The sequence below is a fragment of the Lagenorhynchus albirostris genome, chromosome 5 (assembly GCF_949774975.1).
Source record: "Lagenorhynchus albirostris chromosome 5, mLagAlb1.1, whole genome shotgun sequence".
Classification (NCBI taxonomy): Eukaryota; Metazoa; Chordata; class Mammalia; order Artiodactyla; family Delphinidae; genus Lagenorhynchus; species Lagenorhynchus albirostris.
Window position 1 is genome coordinate 29252849 of NC_083099.1, and position 15611 is coordinate 29268459.

The 15611-nt window shown below is 39.4% G+C and overlaps 1 protein-coding gene across 2 annotated transcripts in view; it reads right to left on the reverse strand.

Annotated features, from left to right (window-relative positions):
* Nucleotides 1-929: 929 nt before the first annotated feature.
* Nucleotides 930-15611, reverse strand: part of SLC35G2 (solute carrier family 35 member G2) — a 32169-nt gene continuing 17487 nt past the window's right edge. For both annotated transcript variants that reach the window (XM_060149176.1, XM_060149177.1), the window contains exon 2: nt 930-2273. In XM_060149176.1, coding sequence (XP_060005159.1) covers nt 1017-2255 — 1239 coding nt within the window. In that variant the 5' untranslated portion in view covers nt 2256-2273 and the 3' untranslated portion in view covers nt 930-1016. The remainder of the gene's footprint in view (nt 2274-15611) is intronic.

The following is a 15611-nucleotide window of genomic DNA, read 5'->3' on the forward strand; positions in this document are numbered from 1 at the left end:
TAGCTCAATAACGATAGCTTAATAAGCAATACCATATCAACATTTGTTTGTGCTAAATTAGTAAAAAATTCCCAAATTAGACCCAAATTATTGTTACTCTATGTGGTTTTACAGACTTTTAAGCTCTTCTGAAAAGAATCTCAGGACACAAAGTTTTCAGTTTTCTGCTGTACTATGATTACTGTTAGTGTCTTTTTCAGGGGTAAGGAGTACCTTTACTGCAGCTCACACATATACTTACTACATAAACAAGGGCAGGTTTGGAAGAGATCTGCATAACTGAGGATGAGTAGACCCTCCCCCCAACATTCTATCTCTCACCATAAGGCACAAAATGGCATAGACTAAGTAGAGCTGGCAGGAATCCAAGCTTTTCCCTACCTCCATTTACTATGCATTGCCTAATGTGGCCTCAGCAAGGGGAAGACCAATTTCTTCTAAGGTAGGACAACCACCACTGCCAGTGAAAAACCAGCTCCTTTCCTTCGTTCCCTCTTTCTTGCCTCAACTCACTCAAGCTACTTTACCAAGCCCAATCACCTCTAGTTTTCTAATGCAAATAGGTGACAAAACAGGGCTTGGTATTCAGCATTTCACCTTATAGATTTTTGAATATCGAAGGATTTTTGTTGAACATTTATAGAACATTGGGCATGAACTTTTTACTAATTTTTGAACTTCAGGACCACAGAATTTCCATCTGAAAGAAGTCATTTCTTCAAGTCTTATGTTCTTTAGTGATAAAAGTTAACATTCTCTACCCTTTTATTATTTATAATAAATAATCATTTTTATAATAAAAATTGCCTTATTATTAACAGTAAAGAGACCAGATTCATGATATTCCACATAATTTAGTATATGTTTTTAATTTATTAGACTAGAATAAATTTTTCCACGTCTGCATATATTAATTATATAGCACTCTGTCAGTTATACAACATATTTCCAGATGAACATTAAAATGTCTGTGTACCTATTAATAACTGAACATTAACAAGATAATAATCAGGTATTCACTTAATGGGAGAGTCTAGTATTTCCTGATAATCCTGCCTTCTTAAATTCCTCCAGTAAAGTTTATAGCCAGCAAGGACAAAAACACTAATCATAATGATTACCCCTCCAAAGACATCATAGACACTAGGAAATATATGTAACACTAGAAGCTGCAACACCATGGCTACCACAATCTCCAGATGTTGCACGGTGCTGACCAAAGCTGGATGGAATTTGTCCAAGGCATAATAAACTCCTAAGAAGGCTGCAGTAGAACAAATGCATATAGCAATGAGATAACTCCAGGTTTCTCCATCTAATGGGATGATGGGTTCTTGAAGAATGAACATAGTAGATACTCCCCAGACTGTCCCAGTCCAACCAAAGGTAAACAGTGCAGTCCACATGCTGATCTTCTCCTTAATGGATCTGTATACTATCATGGAAAGAGCAGTGGTCAGTCCAGCCATCACGGTCATAGTGTACCCAAAGGCTTCTTTCCAGGCATTTAACAAAGAATTATCTTCATCAACAATGTTGGGGATCATGACAAGACAAACACCTAAGATGCTGCAAACAACTGTAGCCGTGTCAACATAAGCCATTTTCTCATCTACAAGTAAAAAAGCCAAAATGGCACTGAAGACTGTGGTTGTGGCTCTCCACATAGTGGTCCCATTGCTGGGAGGAACTATTGAAAATGATGTATAAGCACAGGTGATAGAGATGACATTGCATACACCATAAAAGAAGAGTCGCAATCTGTATCCACTGGGTCCAAAGGGGGCTTCCTGGTAGTAACACACAACTAACACAGATAAGACCTGCAAAACAGAACGGATAAAAATCAGTTCTAGAGATGGAACTTTGGAACGATCAGAAACAAGCCTAGTGATAAGAGCTACACATCCATGAGCCAAAGCAGATCCAAACAGCACTATCCACATTTTTCTGGATTGAAAAATATTTTTTTCTGCAAAACTTTGGAATTGTCCAATCTCATTGGTCATTGGGTCTTCTGTTGGTGGATGTTGAGTATCCATGGTTCCAAAGAAAGTTCTTCCTTTTCTTTTCATTTCACTCAGCAGGCCTTTCTTTGGATTTTCTTCCATAAAATTTCCATAGTCTTCATTGATTTCTTCATATCCATCATCCCCAGGCTGAGGATAATGAGAAGTATATTTCACCATCACCGTGTTTGGGTGTATTTTCACCCGTTTTTTAACTGGATATTTTTTGGAGGGAGAAGTATCCATTTCTTCAGGCAATCAATTCTATTTAAGAGGGAAAAAAAAAGACAAATGTACATATTCATCACTTGAAATATAGTTTTAATTTCTATTATAATCATATGTACCAATTCAATAACAGATAGTAGAGGTTGTAACAGGAGTTTTTTTTAAAAAAGTAATAGGAAGAGATGATCTGGCAATATGCCTTATCAGATGTATGAAGCCCAATGAAATTGTCTACCCTTTTTTCACTCTCATCTTAAGTCTGCCCCTATGTCTCATTCTGATTTTTCTTTGTCTCATTAAGCTGTATTTTCTTTACATCACAAACAACTGATATTTTTCCATTTGTTCATTCCTCCCTCTCTATGCATCCAATAAGATAAACACAGAAAAATAAACGACAACATAGATCAAACCTTTCCTTCTCATTGTGTCCATTTGTCTGTATTATAAATTATAATGATTAAGTCCAAATTCTTTTGTATAATCACTTCTGTATGATACCCAAACTAGTCTTATATTACAAATTATAGTGATTTTTTAAAATGTTTATTCTGGCTTCCCATACATTTTCAGATATATGGGATGCACTGAAATTAGAAAATAAATAAAATGGATTTCGTGACATTCATGCATTTTTGCTATATACAGCTTTTCTGATGAGCAACTGGGCAATATGTTTAAGATTTTAACTAAAACTACCCTTTAATTCAGCAATATCACATCTAAGATTTTACCCTAAAGAGATGATCACAAGATGCATTTTACCTTATGTTTTTTTTAAAAAAAAAGGAAAAAATAAGAGTACATATTTATGTTTGTTTATATAATATAAAAAGTATAACAAATGAATTATGGAAAGAGACAAAGGAAGCTAATAATCATTGGGGTGGGACAGGAAACAAGAATAGAAGGAAACATTTTTACTGTATACTTTTTACTATATTTTTTGAATCATGATAATTGTTTAAAATTAAATTACAAACTAAAAAGAAAAGTTCATCTGTTATTGAGAAAAAGAGAGCATACAAAAAGGTGGGGAAAATGTATGAATAGGAGAGTTCATTGTAGCTTACCAGAATGACCCTCGATACTATGCTATGCAGCCATTAAAAATGACAATGCGGATCTTTACTGACATAGAAGGATGTCCATGACATATAAAGGATTTGCCATAGTGCTGGCATATAGTAAACTCTCAATGAATATTAATAAATTCAGCTTCCTTTCACCTATAATTAACTCTTTTGAAACACTGGGTGTCTTCTACAATGTTATTCTTTGAGACCTGTATTTGTTCACTTAGTTCTCTTTAGTTCTTTCCCCTCTCCCCAAGAACAATTTCCTATTTCCTTCCCAATGATTTCTCCCCTCCCCTCTAAAACATAAAAATTTTTAAAAAGGAAACCTTCTTATTTTTTGTCTTCATGACATATTCCCTGTTGCTTGCCAAAAACTCACCAGTTCTAGGATCTTAAACCATGGTCCAGAAATCAAATCCTATTTTGTTCTTTAACACCATCTGGGTAAACCAACTGTTCCTATTTACTCCTTTCTCTTCTAAATGACACCACCTTCAGTTGGAAGAGTCATTTTAAAAAACACCACCTGTGCCTCCAAGCCCTTCAGTTCCTAGCATGGACCCCGCCACTTGCAGTCCTTCATGCATATTGCTATCAGGCTAATCTGGATGTTCTCTTTTTTCAACTTTTATTAGGATATTTCCACTTCAAATCATGACTTTAGCTTCAATAATCACAAACTGAATTAACAGTCTTGGTCTCCCAAATAGATTTTCCTTCCCTAAATTCCTCACTTATGTTTGAAATACCACCATCTTTCTAGTTCCCCAAGCTAGAAACCAAGGAATACTCAATTATCCTTTCTGCCATCACACTCCATTTGGTCATCAATTTTATTGTTTTTGTCTTTGAAATATTTCTCAGATTTTTCCTTTCTCCTCCAATTCCATTTTACCTTTGTGATTCTGGATCAGGTTTTTATGAATTCCCATCTAGAATATTGCAACAGCATCCTGACTAGCCCTCTTGGATCCCAGTCCTTCTCCCCTAAAATCCAACTATATTATACCACTGTCACATTAATGCCTTTAACAGATTCAAAACAAAACAAAAAACTTCCCTCAAGCTTTCCATTCAAGAACCTACAAGCTTTCCTACCAACTACGTCATTGGTCTCAACTCCTCTGCCTAACTCTCAAGACCCTGCCTAGTCTAGCCCCTATCGATACTTAGCTCCTTAACAAACATACTTTGCTCTGATCAGTCCAGTGTTCTCCCTGTCCTGACTCCCCACATGTACATGTTTCTCTAAGCTTTTATTCTCACTAGCTTCCCCTCTGCTCCCACTTTCTAAATACTGCTCATCTTTTAAGGAGGCCCAGTCCAAATCTTGCCGTTTAGAAACAAGCCTTCCCTGACCACTCTAGCCACTTATTTTTTTCTTCTTTGTTTAACATCTGCAATAGTTCTTCTAATTTTTGTAATCTCATCATTTTGTTATTTAGTTGTCTCAATCAGTGGAATTTTGTCTCCAGTCATTGTACCCAAATTTGCTGTTAAATCTCTTTTCCTTGCTAGTCAGCAAATATCTTAATGATACCTCAGTTAGATCCCATAACTTCCCACTTGCTTAAAATTGTTAAAGTTGTGTCTTATATCCTTTCAAAGCTTTCCCCTTCCCACTGCAGGCCAGATTTGTAGCCCCAGGGGCACAAATAGGGGAAGGACGTATTCTGTTGGTTTACTCCTTCTCCCTTTCCCTCCTTTTGGAGTCCTTGGGAGGGCAGTATGGTCTACCTCTGGGGCACTTCCTCCATCTCTCTAGGCTCCAGCTCCCCTGGTGTATTGGCACAGGGAGGAAGGAAAAGGAAAAGACACATATCTCATACAGTGGCTGCTGTTGTGTGATGGCTTTTTGATATATAAACTTGGCTAGGCTGAACGACATTCTCTAGTTATTTAATCAAATACTAATATAAGTGCTGCTATGAAGGTTTTTGCAGATGTGATAGAAGTCCCTAATCAGTTGACTTTAAGTTAATAAAAGAAAGACTATCCTGGGTGGGCCTGACCTAATCAAGTAAGCCCTTCCAAAAACGGATTAGGCTTTCCATGATTTCACAGATTCCAAACAATTCATGCCATTGGGGTTCTAGCCTGCTCATGACCTTCCTTTCCTTACTACCTGTGGACAAGAAGCTTTGGCCTTTGCTTATGGGTTCCAACATGCTCCTGATCTTTTCTTTCTGACTGCCTGCCCTACAGACTACAAACTTCCTTATCCAGCCACCACAGTTACATTAGCCAATTCCTTGTAATAAATCTCCTACTGGTTCTGTGTCTCAGGTTGAACCCTGACTCTAATACATGGTGAAATTCTCTCTTTGATTATTGTCTTTGTTTCTGTGCTAACTCTGATAGGCCATTGATACTCTGTAGGCTGCAGGCATCCAAATGCAGGCTATCTTATGTAAGTTCTGTAGAGCCTCTCCAGTGCACAAATTCCTGATGTGGGGGAGTCTCCTGCCCTGGGGCTATGGCCCACAGGTTTTTGCTTTTTTTAAAAAATTTTATTTATTTATTTATTTATTTATTTATTTATTTATTTATTTATTTATTTATTTATTTTTGGCTGTGTTGGGTCTTTGTTTCTGTGCGAGGGCTTTCTCTAGTTGTGGCAAGCAGGGGCCACTCTTCATCACGGTGCATGGGCCTCTCACTGTCGCGGCAGCCTCTCTTGTTGCGGAGCACAAGCTCCAGACGCGCAGGCTCAGTAGTTGTGGCTCAGGGGCCTAGTTGCTCCGCGGCATGTGGGATCTTCCCAGACCAGGGCTCGAACCCGTGTCCCCTGCATTGGCAGGCAGATTCTCAACCACTGTGCCACCAGCGAATCCCAGCCCACAGGTTTTTGCTGTTTGGGTCCTCTTGCCGGGTGGGCAGTTCTCTTGGTTAGGCACCAAAAGTATTCACTTGACCCCAGGAAAGTCATATATCCTTACCACTCCAGTGAGTATATAGGCCACTCACCACTGCCCCCTTCTCTCCAATTTTCTCTTTCCTCGAGCAAGCAAAGAGCAAATTAAAATGTGCTGTCTAAGCAGACTTCCAATTGGAGAACGAGAAAGCACACCCAATCATTGTAAATAATGATCTGGTAACTTTCACCCTCAGTTGGCTCTAAGGAGGAACATCCCTGTCCCCTCCCCATTAGGAAAAAGCACAACATTCTTCTTAGACCAAGGACCCACAATAGATAATATGATCCCTTTGACAGACTGCATTTTCCAAAGAGAGTCACTAGTCTAGTATCTCCCATACTACATGTCTGGTTTTGTAAAATGTGAGTTTGACATTATTAAATAGAGAGGTAGGGTCTATATTCCCTCCCATTAAAAGTAGCCCTGCTTTTGTGACTGTTTCAACGAATAGAGTATGGTAAAAGTGACCTATTATGATTTCTGAGGCTAGGACATAAAAGGAAATATAGCTATTCCTTCCTAGCTGCAATACTTGTGCTTGGAGCTCTGAGCCACCAAGTAAGCAGTCTGACTGCTCTGAAGTCACCATGCTGTAAGGAAGCTCAAACTAGCCCATGTAGAGAAACCACATGGAGAGGTCCTGAGACCACCTGCAGAGAGAGAAATTCCTGGTAAGCCCCCAGCTGCTCCAGCCCCCTGCTGTTCGAACTCCAGCCACCCATCTGTCTTCAAGTATATAAGAGACCCTGAGTCAGGATTGCCCTGCCAAGTCCTTTCCAAATTCCTGATCTATAGAAACCATGACAGATAATAAAATGATTGTTGTCGTTTTAAGCCACTAAGCTTTGGAGTGATTTGTTACCTGCAGTAGATAACTGGAACACCCTATTTCCCTCCCTAGAATTTTAAGGAATCGGAAGGAGGAGTGGGCTTAGTGACAGTTAAAGTAAAAGGCCTCTTATATTTGGACCAAAATGATTGGCTTTTGAAACTGGGATATTTTGTCCCCCATTGTGAGATCCTGGATTCTAATTTTGAGGTAAGAGGAAACTTTTTTTTTTCATTAAAGTATAGTTGATTTAGAATGTTCTGTTAGTTTCTGGTGTACAGCAAAGTGGTTCTGTTATATGTATGTGTGTACATATACATACACACACATATATATAACTGAATCACTTTGATTGTTATACATACGTGTGTGTGGTGGTGTGTATACATATATATATATATATATAATGAAGAGGAAAGTTTTAGTCAACATCCTGTTAGGTATAAATTAATGTATTTAATCCTAGTCCAACTGTATACTTTAAACTGTTATTTGAACTGTGTCATCTTTGTTCATTTCTCTCAGTGGATTAGTCTATAACAGATATATTCCAGGTATTTCTCAACACCATTAATATTATATTGTATAGGGATTCCCTGGCGGCGCAGTGGTTGAGTCTGCCTACCCATGCAGGGGACACAGGTTCAAGCCCTGGTCCGGGAAGATCCCACATGCCATGGGGCAACTAAGCCCATATGCCACAAGTGCTGAGCCTGTGCTCTAGAGCCTGCAGGCTGCAACTACTGAGCCCACATGCCACATCTATTGAAGCCCGCGCACCTAGAGCCTGTGCTCGGCAACAAGAGAGGCCACTGCAATGAGGAGCCCGCGCACTGCAACGAAGAGTAGTCCCCGCTCACTGCAACTAGAGAAAGCCCACGCGCAACAACAAAGACCCAACACAGCCAAAAATAAAATAAATAAATATATTTTAAAAAATATTATATTGTATCCCACTGATGCAAAAGCCGTCTTATACTAAAGGGATACATACAGATTTTTTTTTTTTGGCCATACCATGTGGCATGTGGGATCTTCCCGTGCCCCCTGCATTGGGACCGTGGAGTCTTAACCACTGGCCCCCAGGGAAGTCCCAGGATCTTATTCATTCTCCCTAGTTTTCATTTAATTTCAGCCTTTGAAATATAATTATTGAAGAGAATCTGGAATCCTGACTAGTAATTACATTTTTGCACATTTAAGTCTTTCAACCTGTGAACATTTCAATAAATACTAACTGAGGTACCATGTGCCCAGCACCATTCTAGACTCTATAAATATGAAGATAAATAAAACAGGCATGGCCCCAGCACTCATAGAGCTTATAGACTAGTGGAAGAGACAACAAGTAATTCAAATTTAATATTTTAATAAGTTAATAATGCAAGTAACTACATGAAGTACAAGAAACTGTTGGAGCACATACAAAGGGCATGTAACCCAAATATGGGGGATCTTTGCAGGTTTCCAGGTGGAAAGGATGCCTGAATTGGGACTCTAAACATATGTAACATATAGACAAGTAAAGAGGAGAAGGAGAAAAACAAAACTTTTTTCCAGAGATTAAAAATTTGAGTCAGAAATGTTGGTTTTGAGTTCTAGCTCTGCCACCAACTAGAGCAATAATTATGTCTATTTTAAGAGAAAGTTTTAGATGATAATTGTTGAGGTCTTTTAACTCAACTCTCAGTTTGTCTGTTTAATGATTTCACACTTCTAGTGTTTTGATATCTCTCCCATGCGAGACCACCATGCAATTCAGTGATCACAAATTTCTACCACCTGCTCAAAGTTGTTCTGACCAATATGCCAACTCAGTTTCTCCTCCTTCCTTACAGAGAGGAAGAATCTGAACTAATTTCATGGCTCCAGTTGCTCTGACATTTATGTGGGGCTGTCCCCTCCCAGGCAGAGGTGTCCATTTCAGCTGCATAGAGCAACTCAGCTGAGAAGAGGGAATGTCAAACAGTAGGACCAGAAGACTAGCCTATCCAGCTACAAATGTATCAACCTGAAATGTTGGACAAATGGACTAAAAGGATACATAGTTTGGTGTCTGCTTGAACAATGGGCGCAATTCAGTATTGCAAGCCTGAAAAAGCAGTATTTGTATCTAAAAGAGGTACTGTTTCCTAAGCTACATCCCACAACCTAAGGCCCAAGATCACCTCTCTCCTAAGGCTGAGAAAACGAACAGTGCCATCCCTACTGTCTTGGTGGGAATCCCTAGAAAATCTCCTTATGGTGCCTACAGCAAATGCCACTTGGTAATCAGAGCTTCTTTCTTTAGTTACCAGACTGATCCCTAAAATGGTAAACAGTCTTAGATATAAAGCTGGCTAGTACAACTTGATTATAATACAGTGGTTTAAATGTGGGCATTGATGTGGTATTTGACACTCACTGAATCAGACTGGCTTTGAACTAAATATTTATCACAAACTGATAGGTTACTACATTATACCTGAGCAGCCCAGTCCTGAGATACCTTATTCCCCCAGTGTGCTTGGACAGTCTTGCCCCTGAATGAAAATGAAAAGACCACACCTAACTGGTCACCTGAAAGGGAAGACCCAACAACCACCTTTCCAGGATATTGTGAGACATCGGGACATGCATAGGATCTGTGCTGTTAAACATATCTCCTGAGAACTATTGAGAGAAGCCATTCATCCCTCCAAACTGATGAAAAGGGGCCCATATTCTGAGGCCTCAAGGCTGTGAGCATGAGTCTACCAATCCTTATGATGAACCCAGCTTAGCATAACCTTTAACACACCTCTTTGAATAGGGATTCACTCTTCCCCACTGCAACTCATGAGGATCAGGAGAACTAGAGGCAGCATTTAAGTCTGCTTGTACTTTATTAATACTCTTTGGGACTGTATTTTTGTGTAAAGGCCCACTGCTTTAGAGAGGAAATAACCTCCTTCTAAGCTCCAACCTCTGGAACTAGAAAATCAGTTCTTAAATAAACTAATAAAGTAGAACTTGAAAGACAAGAATAATGATAATAAGTGAGAAATAACAGAGTAGAAGATAAAGAGCATGCCTTTCTTAAATCAGTCACATTCAGAAAGTGAGGGATTTATCATGAAGAAGTAGATGTTTGCCCTTCTTAGAAGGTTGATAATATTCACATTGTGTGTTAAGTGGCAAATGATCAAAATGAAATAAGTCAAATCATGCAACAGAACAGTTTTATGAAGATGTAAAAGAGGGGCTGCAAGAAAAGTTAATTGTATAATATTTCAAATACTCAGATTATAAAGGAACTACCATAAGCAAATTCAACCAAAGGGGGAAAAAAAGAGGAGACATACAGTCTAGTAGTCTTCTATGGTAAACCAACTGAATCTCTATAAAAATATAAAAGGAAATTTCAGAGCAACCAGGACAGAATCATTCTTACTCAGATGTATTACTTAGGATAGATATACCATATATAATGGCAGAAATTGCAATTAGAATAGCATTCATATTGCATCAGATTATTGCCTGACAAACAACAGTCCATCTACGTCTCTCTTAGAAAAGCAAAAAATAAGGCACATTATCAATTTCTCCTTTGTAACACTTAGATTAAAGCATCCTTGCAATAGCTCTCAGAAAAAGACTAAGAAGACAAGATCTTGATTTAGCCAGAGATCATGAAAACATTTTCAGCTCTAATGGAAACAATCAGAATTAGCATAAAAGCAAGAATGGGAAAACAAACAATAAAGAAAGGCATAACTGATGGCTCTAAAATCCAGTGAAAACAGAAGGAAATATGGAAGAAGTCAATAATAACAATACTATCAATAGCCAGATGTATTGATATTTACATTTGTACAGACAACGTGCTAAATTCTAAACATGGGTTAACTCAGCTTTGAGAGGAAGTGAAATCTTAGGAGGTTTTGGAGTGGGAGAGCATTGGGGAAGGGTGGAAAACAAAATATTTGGAGAAAACTAATGGCCTACCTCACTTTGAACTGCAATAACTTAAAAGGAAGTAAAGGAAAGTAGGTAAGTATTCACTTTAGGAAACTAACTCGTTACATATTATTGAACACACTCTATGCGAAGGGCACCAGGTAGGCCACGAGGAGCAGGTCAGTAGGTCTTATTGTTGAAGACAATTTGTCCCAAAGTTTTGTCTAGAACTTTGTCACCTAGTGCCCCAAATTAGTCTCTCCTCCCTGCTCTTCTCTCACTCTTTCCTCTCCCCAATCCTCTCCCTCTTTCTCCATCTTACCTTCTCAACGTTACTCCTGTCTCCCACAGACACAGCCCTGTCTGACATCCTAGCCCAGAAGTAACTGCCACTTATTCATGCAAATGATTTCAGGGAAAATGATATTTATTTTATTCCCTTAAAGGACAAAGTATTATCACTGTCAGAGTCACATTCCACTTTCATAACAGAATAAGCTATTTTCATTTTCCTGAAATCATAATTTCTCTGAAAGGAAGCAAGAGTGATGATGACAAAACATCTGTGCAGAAAGCAGGAGAAAAGCCTCAATCATGTGAGCACCCCTGCCACTAGAACTCCACCCTAAGAAATAGCCTCCTGTCATCCAAACCAAAATGTATACATGTCACTCCTCTGGGCCTTTTACCAGTGTCATCTGGTACTTAGCCCCTGCCTCCTTTTGTCATTTTTTAAAAATTTATTTTATTTAATTTTTTTTTGGCTGTGTTGGGTCTTCATTTGCTGTGCATTGGCTTTCTCCAGTTGAGGCGAGTGGGAGTTACTCTTCCTTGCGGTGCCCAAGCTTCTCGCTGCAGTGGCTTCTCTTGTTGCGGAGCATGGGCTCTAGGCACGCAGGCTTCAGTAGTTGTGGCACGCAGGCTCAGTAGTTGTAGCTCACAGGCTCTAGAGCGCAGGCTCAGTAGTTGTGGCACACGGGCTTAGTTGCTCCACGGCATATGGGATCTTCCCAGACCAGGGCTTGAACCCATGTCCCCTGCATTGGCAGGCAGATTCTTAATCATGGCACCACCAAGGAAGCCCTCCTTCTGTCATTTTATTCTCCTTGTGTATGACATTGTTAAGTTTTAAAAAGCAATGGTTCCTCAGTTTTGAAAAGCAATGGTTCCTCAGTATGTGTTTTTAGAAAGAGGGACAACCTAGTGCCCCAACCGATGAGTGGATAAAGAAAATATGGTATATCCATACAATTGAATATTACTCATCCATAAAAAGGAATGAAGTTCCAATACACGCTACAACATGGATGAACCTTGAAGACATTATGCTAACTGAAATAAGCCAGACACAAAAGGACAAATACTGTATGATTCCACTTATATGTAGCATTTAGAATAGGCAAATTCATAAAAAGAGAAAATAGATTAGAGATTACCAGGGGCTGGGAGAAAAGGGAATGGGGAGTTACAGCTATAAGGTTTCTGTTTGGGGTAATGAAGAAGTTTCGGAAATAGATAGTGGTGATGGTTGCACAATATTGTGAATGTAATTAATGCTATTGAATTGAACATTTAAAAAAATTGTTAAGGGACTTCCCTTGTCTCCAGTGGTAAAGAATCACGTTCCAATGTAGGGGACGCAGATTCGATCCCTAGTCGGGGAACTAAGATCCCACATGCTGCGGGGCAGCTGAGCCCGAGTGTCGCAAACTACAATGCCCATGCTCTCTGGAGCCCGCACGCCACAACTACAGAGCCCATGCACTCTGGAGCCCGCGTGCCACAGCTAGAGAGAGAAAATCCACATGTCACAACTAGAGAGAAGCCCTCGCACCGCAAGGAAAGATCCCACGTGCTACAACTAAGACTTGACGCAGCCAAAAATAAAAATAAATATTTTTAAAATGTGTTAAAATGGTAAGTTTTGTATTATTTATATTTTACCACAATTTTATTTAAATAGGAAAAAAAAGAAAAGAGGGGCTTCCCTGGTGGTGCAGTGGTTGAGAGTCTGCCTGCCGATGCAGGGGACACGGGTTCGTGCCCCAGTCCGGGAGGATCCCACATGCCGCGGAGCGGCTGGGCCCGTGAGCCATGGCCGCTGAGCCTGTGCGTCCGGAGCCTGTGCTCCGCAACGGGAGAGGCCACAACAGTGAGAGGCCCGCATATCGCCAAAAAAAAAAGAAAAGAAAAGAAAGGGGGAAAATGTAGTGCTTCCTCCAGTGTGGGGCAGGGGAGAAAGGAAGGCATTGGTATTTTCAAAAACCTCCCCAATAATCCTAATGTATAATTTTCTTGTGGGAGAACCACTCAACTAGATTATCTAAGGACCTTCTGGCTTTAAGATTTAATGAATCTGTATAGGTATACATATAGCTGATTCACTTCATTGTACAGCAGAAATTAACACAACATTGTAAAGCAATTATACTCCAATTAAAAAAAAAGATTTAATGACTCTGTGGCTGCTACATGATTAAGGAAGACAGAGAGTGGCACAGGGATGGAAATTAAAAAAAGGCGGGGGGCAGGTGGATACTGAAGCCAGACTGTCTGGATTTGAATCTTAGCTACAGAACTTATTAAATATGTGACCTTGGGCAACTTACTGAACATCTTTACCTATTTCCTCTTCTGTAAAATTTCGATAATAGTAGGGTAGAATAAAAATATTAAATCAGTTAATACATACAAAACACTAAGTATCTTGCACTTAGCAAGTGTTCAATAACTTTTAAATCTTTTTTCACATGATTCTGTCTGCCTGGAATGACATGGGCCTCCCCCTTTCTGCCCTTGTCTACCTGTAGAGCTCACATTTGTGCTTCAGTGATTTGCTCAAGTGTTACTTCCTCCTTTGCAAAGTCTTCCCTGTTTTCTCCAATTTTTGTGCCCCATTGCCCCTGCATTCATTTGTTTATATCCTGTCTTTCTCACCAGACCATACACTTGGTGATAGCAGACTTTCTCACCATTATATCCTCAGCCCCTAACACAGTGTCTGGCACATACGGGCACTCGATAAATGTTTGTTGGATGGAATGGAATGGATTTGAAAACCAAGAAGAGGAAGACATGGAAAAGAATGGGGAATGATGTTGACTACTGACATCTCTATAGGATTTTATAGGCCCACATACCCACTTCTGGTGTCTTAGCATCACTGCTCAATCAATGGTAGGCAGCTGAAAACCTGCAGTTTCCCGTGATCATCAAACTGCAGAACTGTTCAGAAGAACTCTCCCTGTCCTCTGCCCTTACCCTCTTTACTAGTCAGAGTTCTCCAGAGAAACAAAATTAATAGGATGTGTATATATACACCTATAAAAAGAGAATAATTTTAAGGAATTGGCTCACGCAATTATGCAGGCTGGCAAGTCTAAAAGCTTCAGAGTATGCCAGCAGGCTGTAGACCCAGGGAACAGTTGCAGTTCAAGCCCAAAGGCAGTCTGCTGGCAGAATTCCTTTCTCCTCGGAGGATGTCAGGTTTTTTCTTCAGACCTTCAACTGATTAGATGAGGCCCACCCTCCATTATGGAGAGCAATCTGCTTTACTCAAATCCACTGATTTAAATGTAAATCTCATCCAAAAACACTTTCACAGAAACATGAGCATAATCTTTGACCACCCAAGTTGACACATAAAATTAACCATCACAGCCTCATCCTTGTCCTCCATAAGCACAAAAGTTCTGGCTATTCCAAACTGCAGGAAATTCTCTATGTCATGCTCTTTCATGGCTCTGGGTTTTTACATAAGCTGTTCCTTCTTTATGGAATACTCTTTTCCTGCTTTTTCACCTGGTAAATTACTGCTCATTTTTCAAGGCCCAGATTAAATGTTACCATCTCTGGAAAACTTCCCTAGGCCCATTTCCCACCCCAGTCTGAGTTAGATGCCCACCTCAGTTCTTCAATCATAGAATTTATTGAATGCATTGAATTACAACTGTGTTTTTGTCTTTCTCTTATGCTAGATCTGTGAGGGTTTTAACCCCACAGGTATTAAAATTAGATATTATTAATTTTTATATTTGCAGCATCTAGCTCAATGCTTGGCATGAGATAGGTACTTAATAACTGTTTGTTGAATGAATGGACTATTTTTTAATGAAGCAAATTTTGTTAAGAACAAAATATAAGTAATATAAATAAATGGATTTAAATGGCTAGTAACCCAAATAGGGAGCCTTATCCATTAAAATACTTTAAAGTCCTTAATAAAATTTCAAGAATAATAAAACATTAGGGTGAGCAGTTTAGCTATTAAGGGAATGTGTGTGTTTAGCTTCTCTGCCTCTGGCTCTATTTATGCTGCTCATAGGTCTCCCATATTTTCTTTAATATTAAATTCCTCAGGCATAACTGGAGCTGTTCTTTAAATAAAGTTTATCTACTTTTCTTAATTAAACTATTATCAACCAGTTAAGAAGGGTGTGGAGATACATGTCTTTCAGCATCACCAGGCTGAACTTCAGTTGCTATTTCCCTGCTTCCCAGAGCATGTCTCATAGCTTGGCCCAGTCAAGTGAGTCCCACCAACAAGACCACAGCAGTTCCTCATCAGGATTCCCTGGGCTTGCTCAGGACAAGCTTGACTGAGAAGCTATTTACCACCATCAGCCCTTTA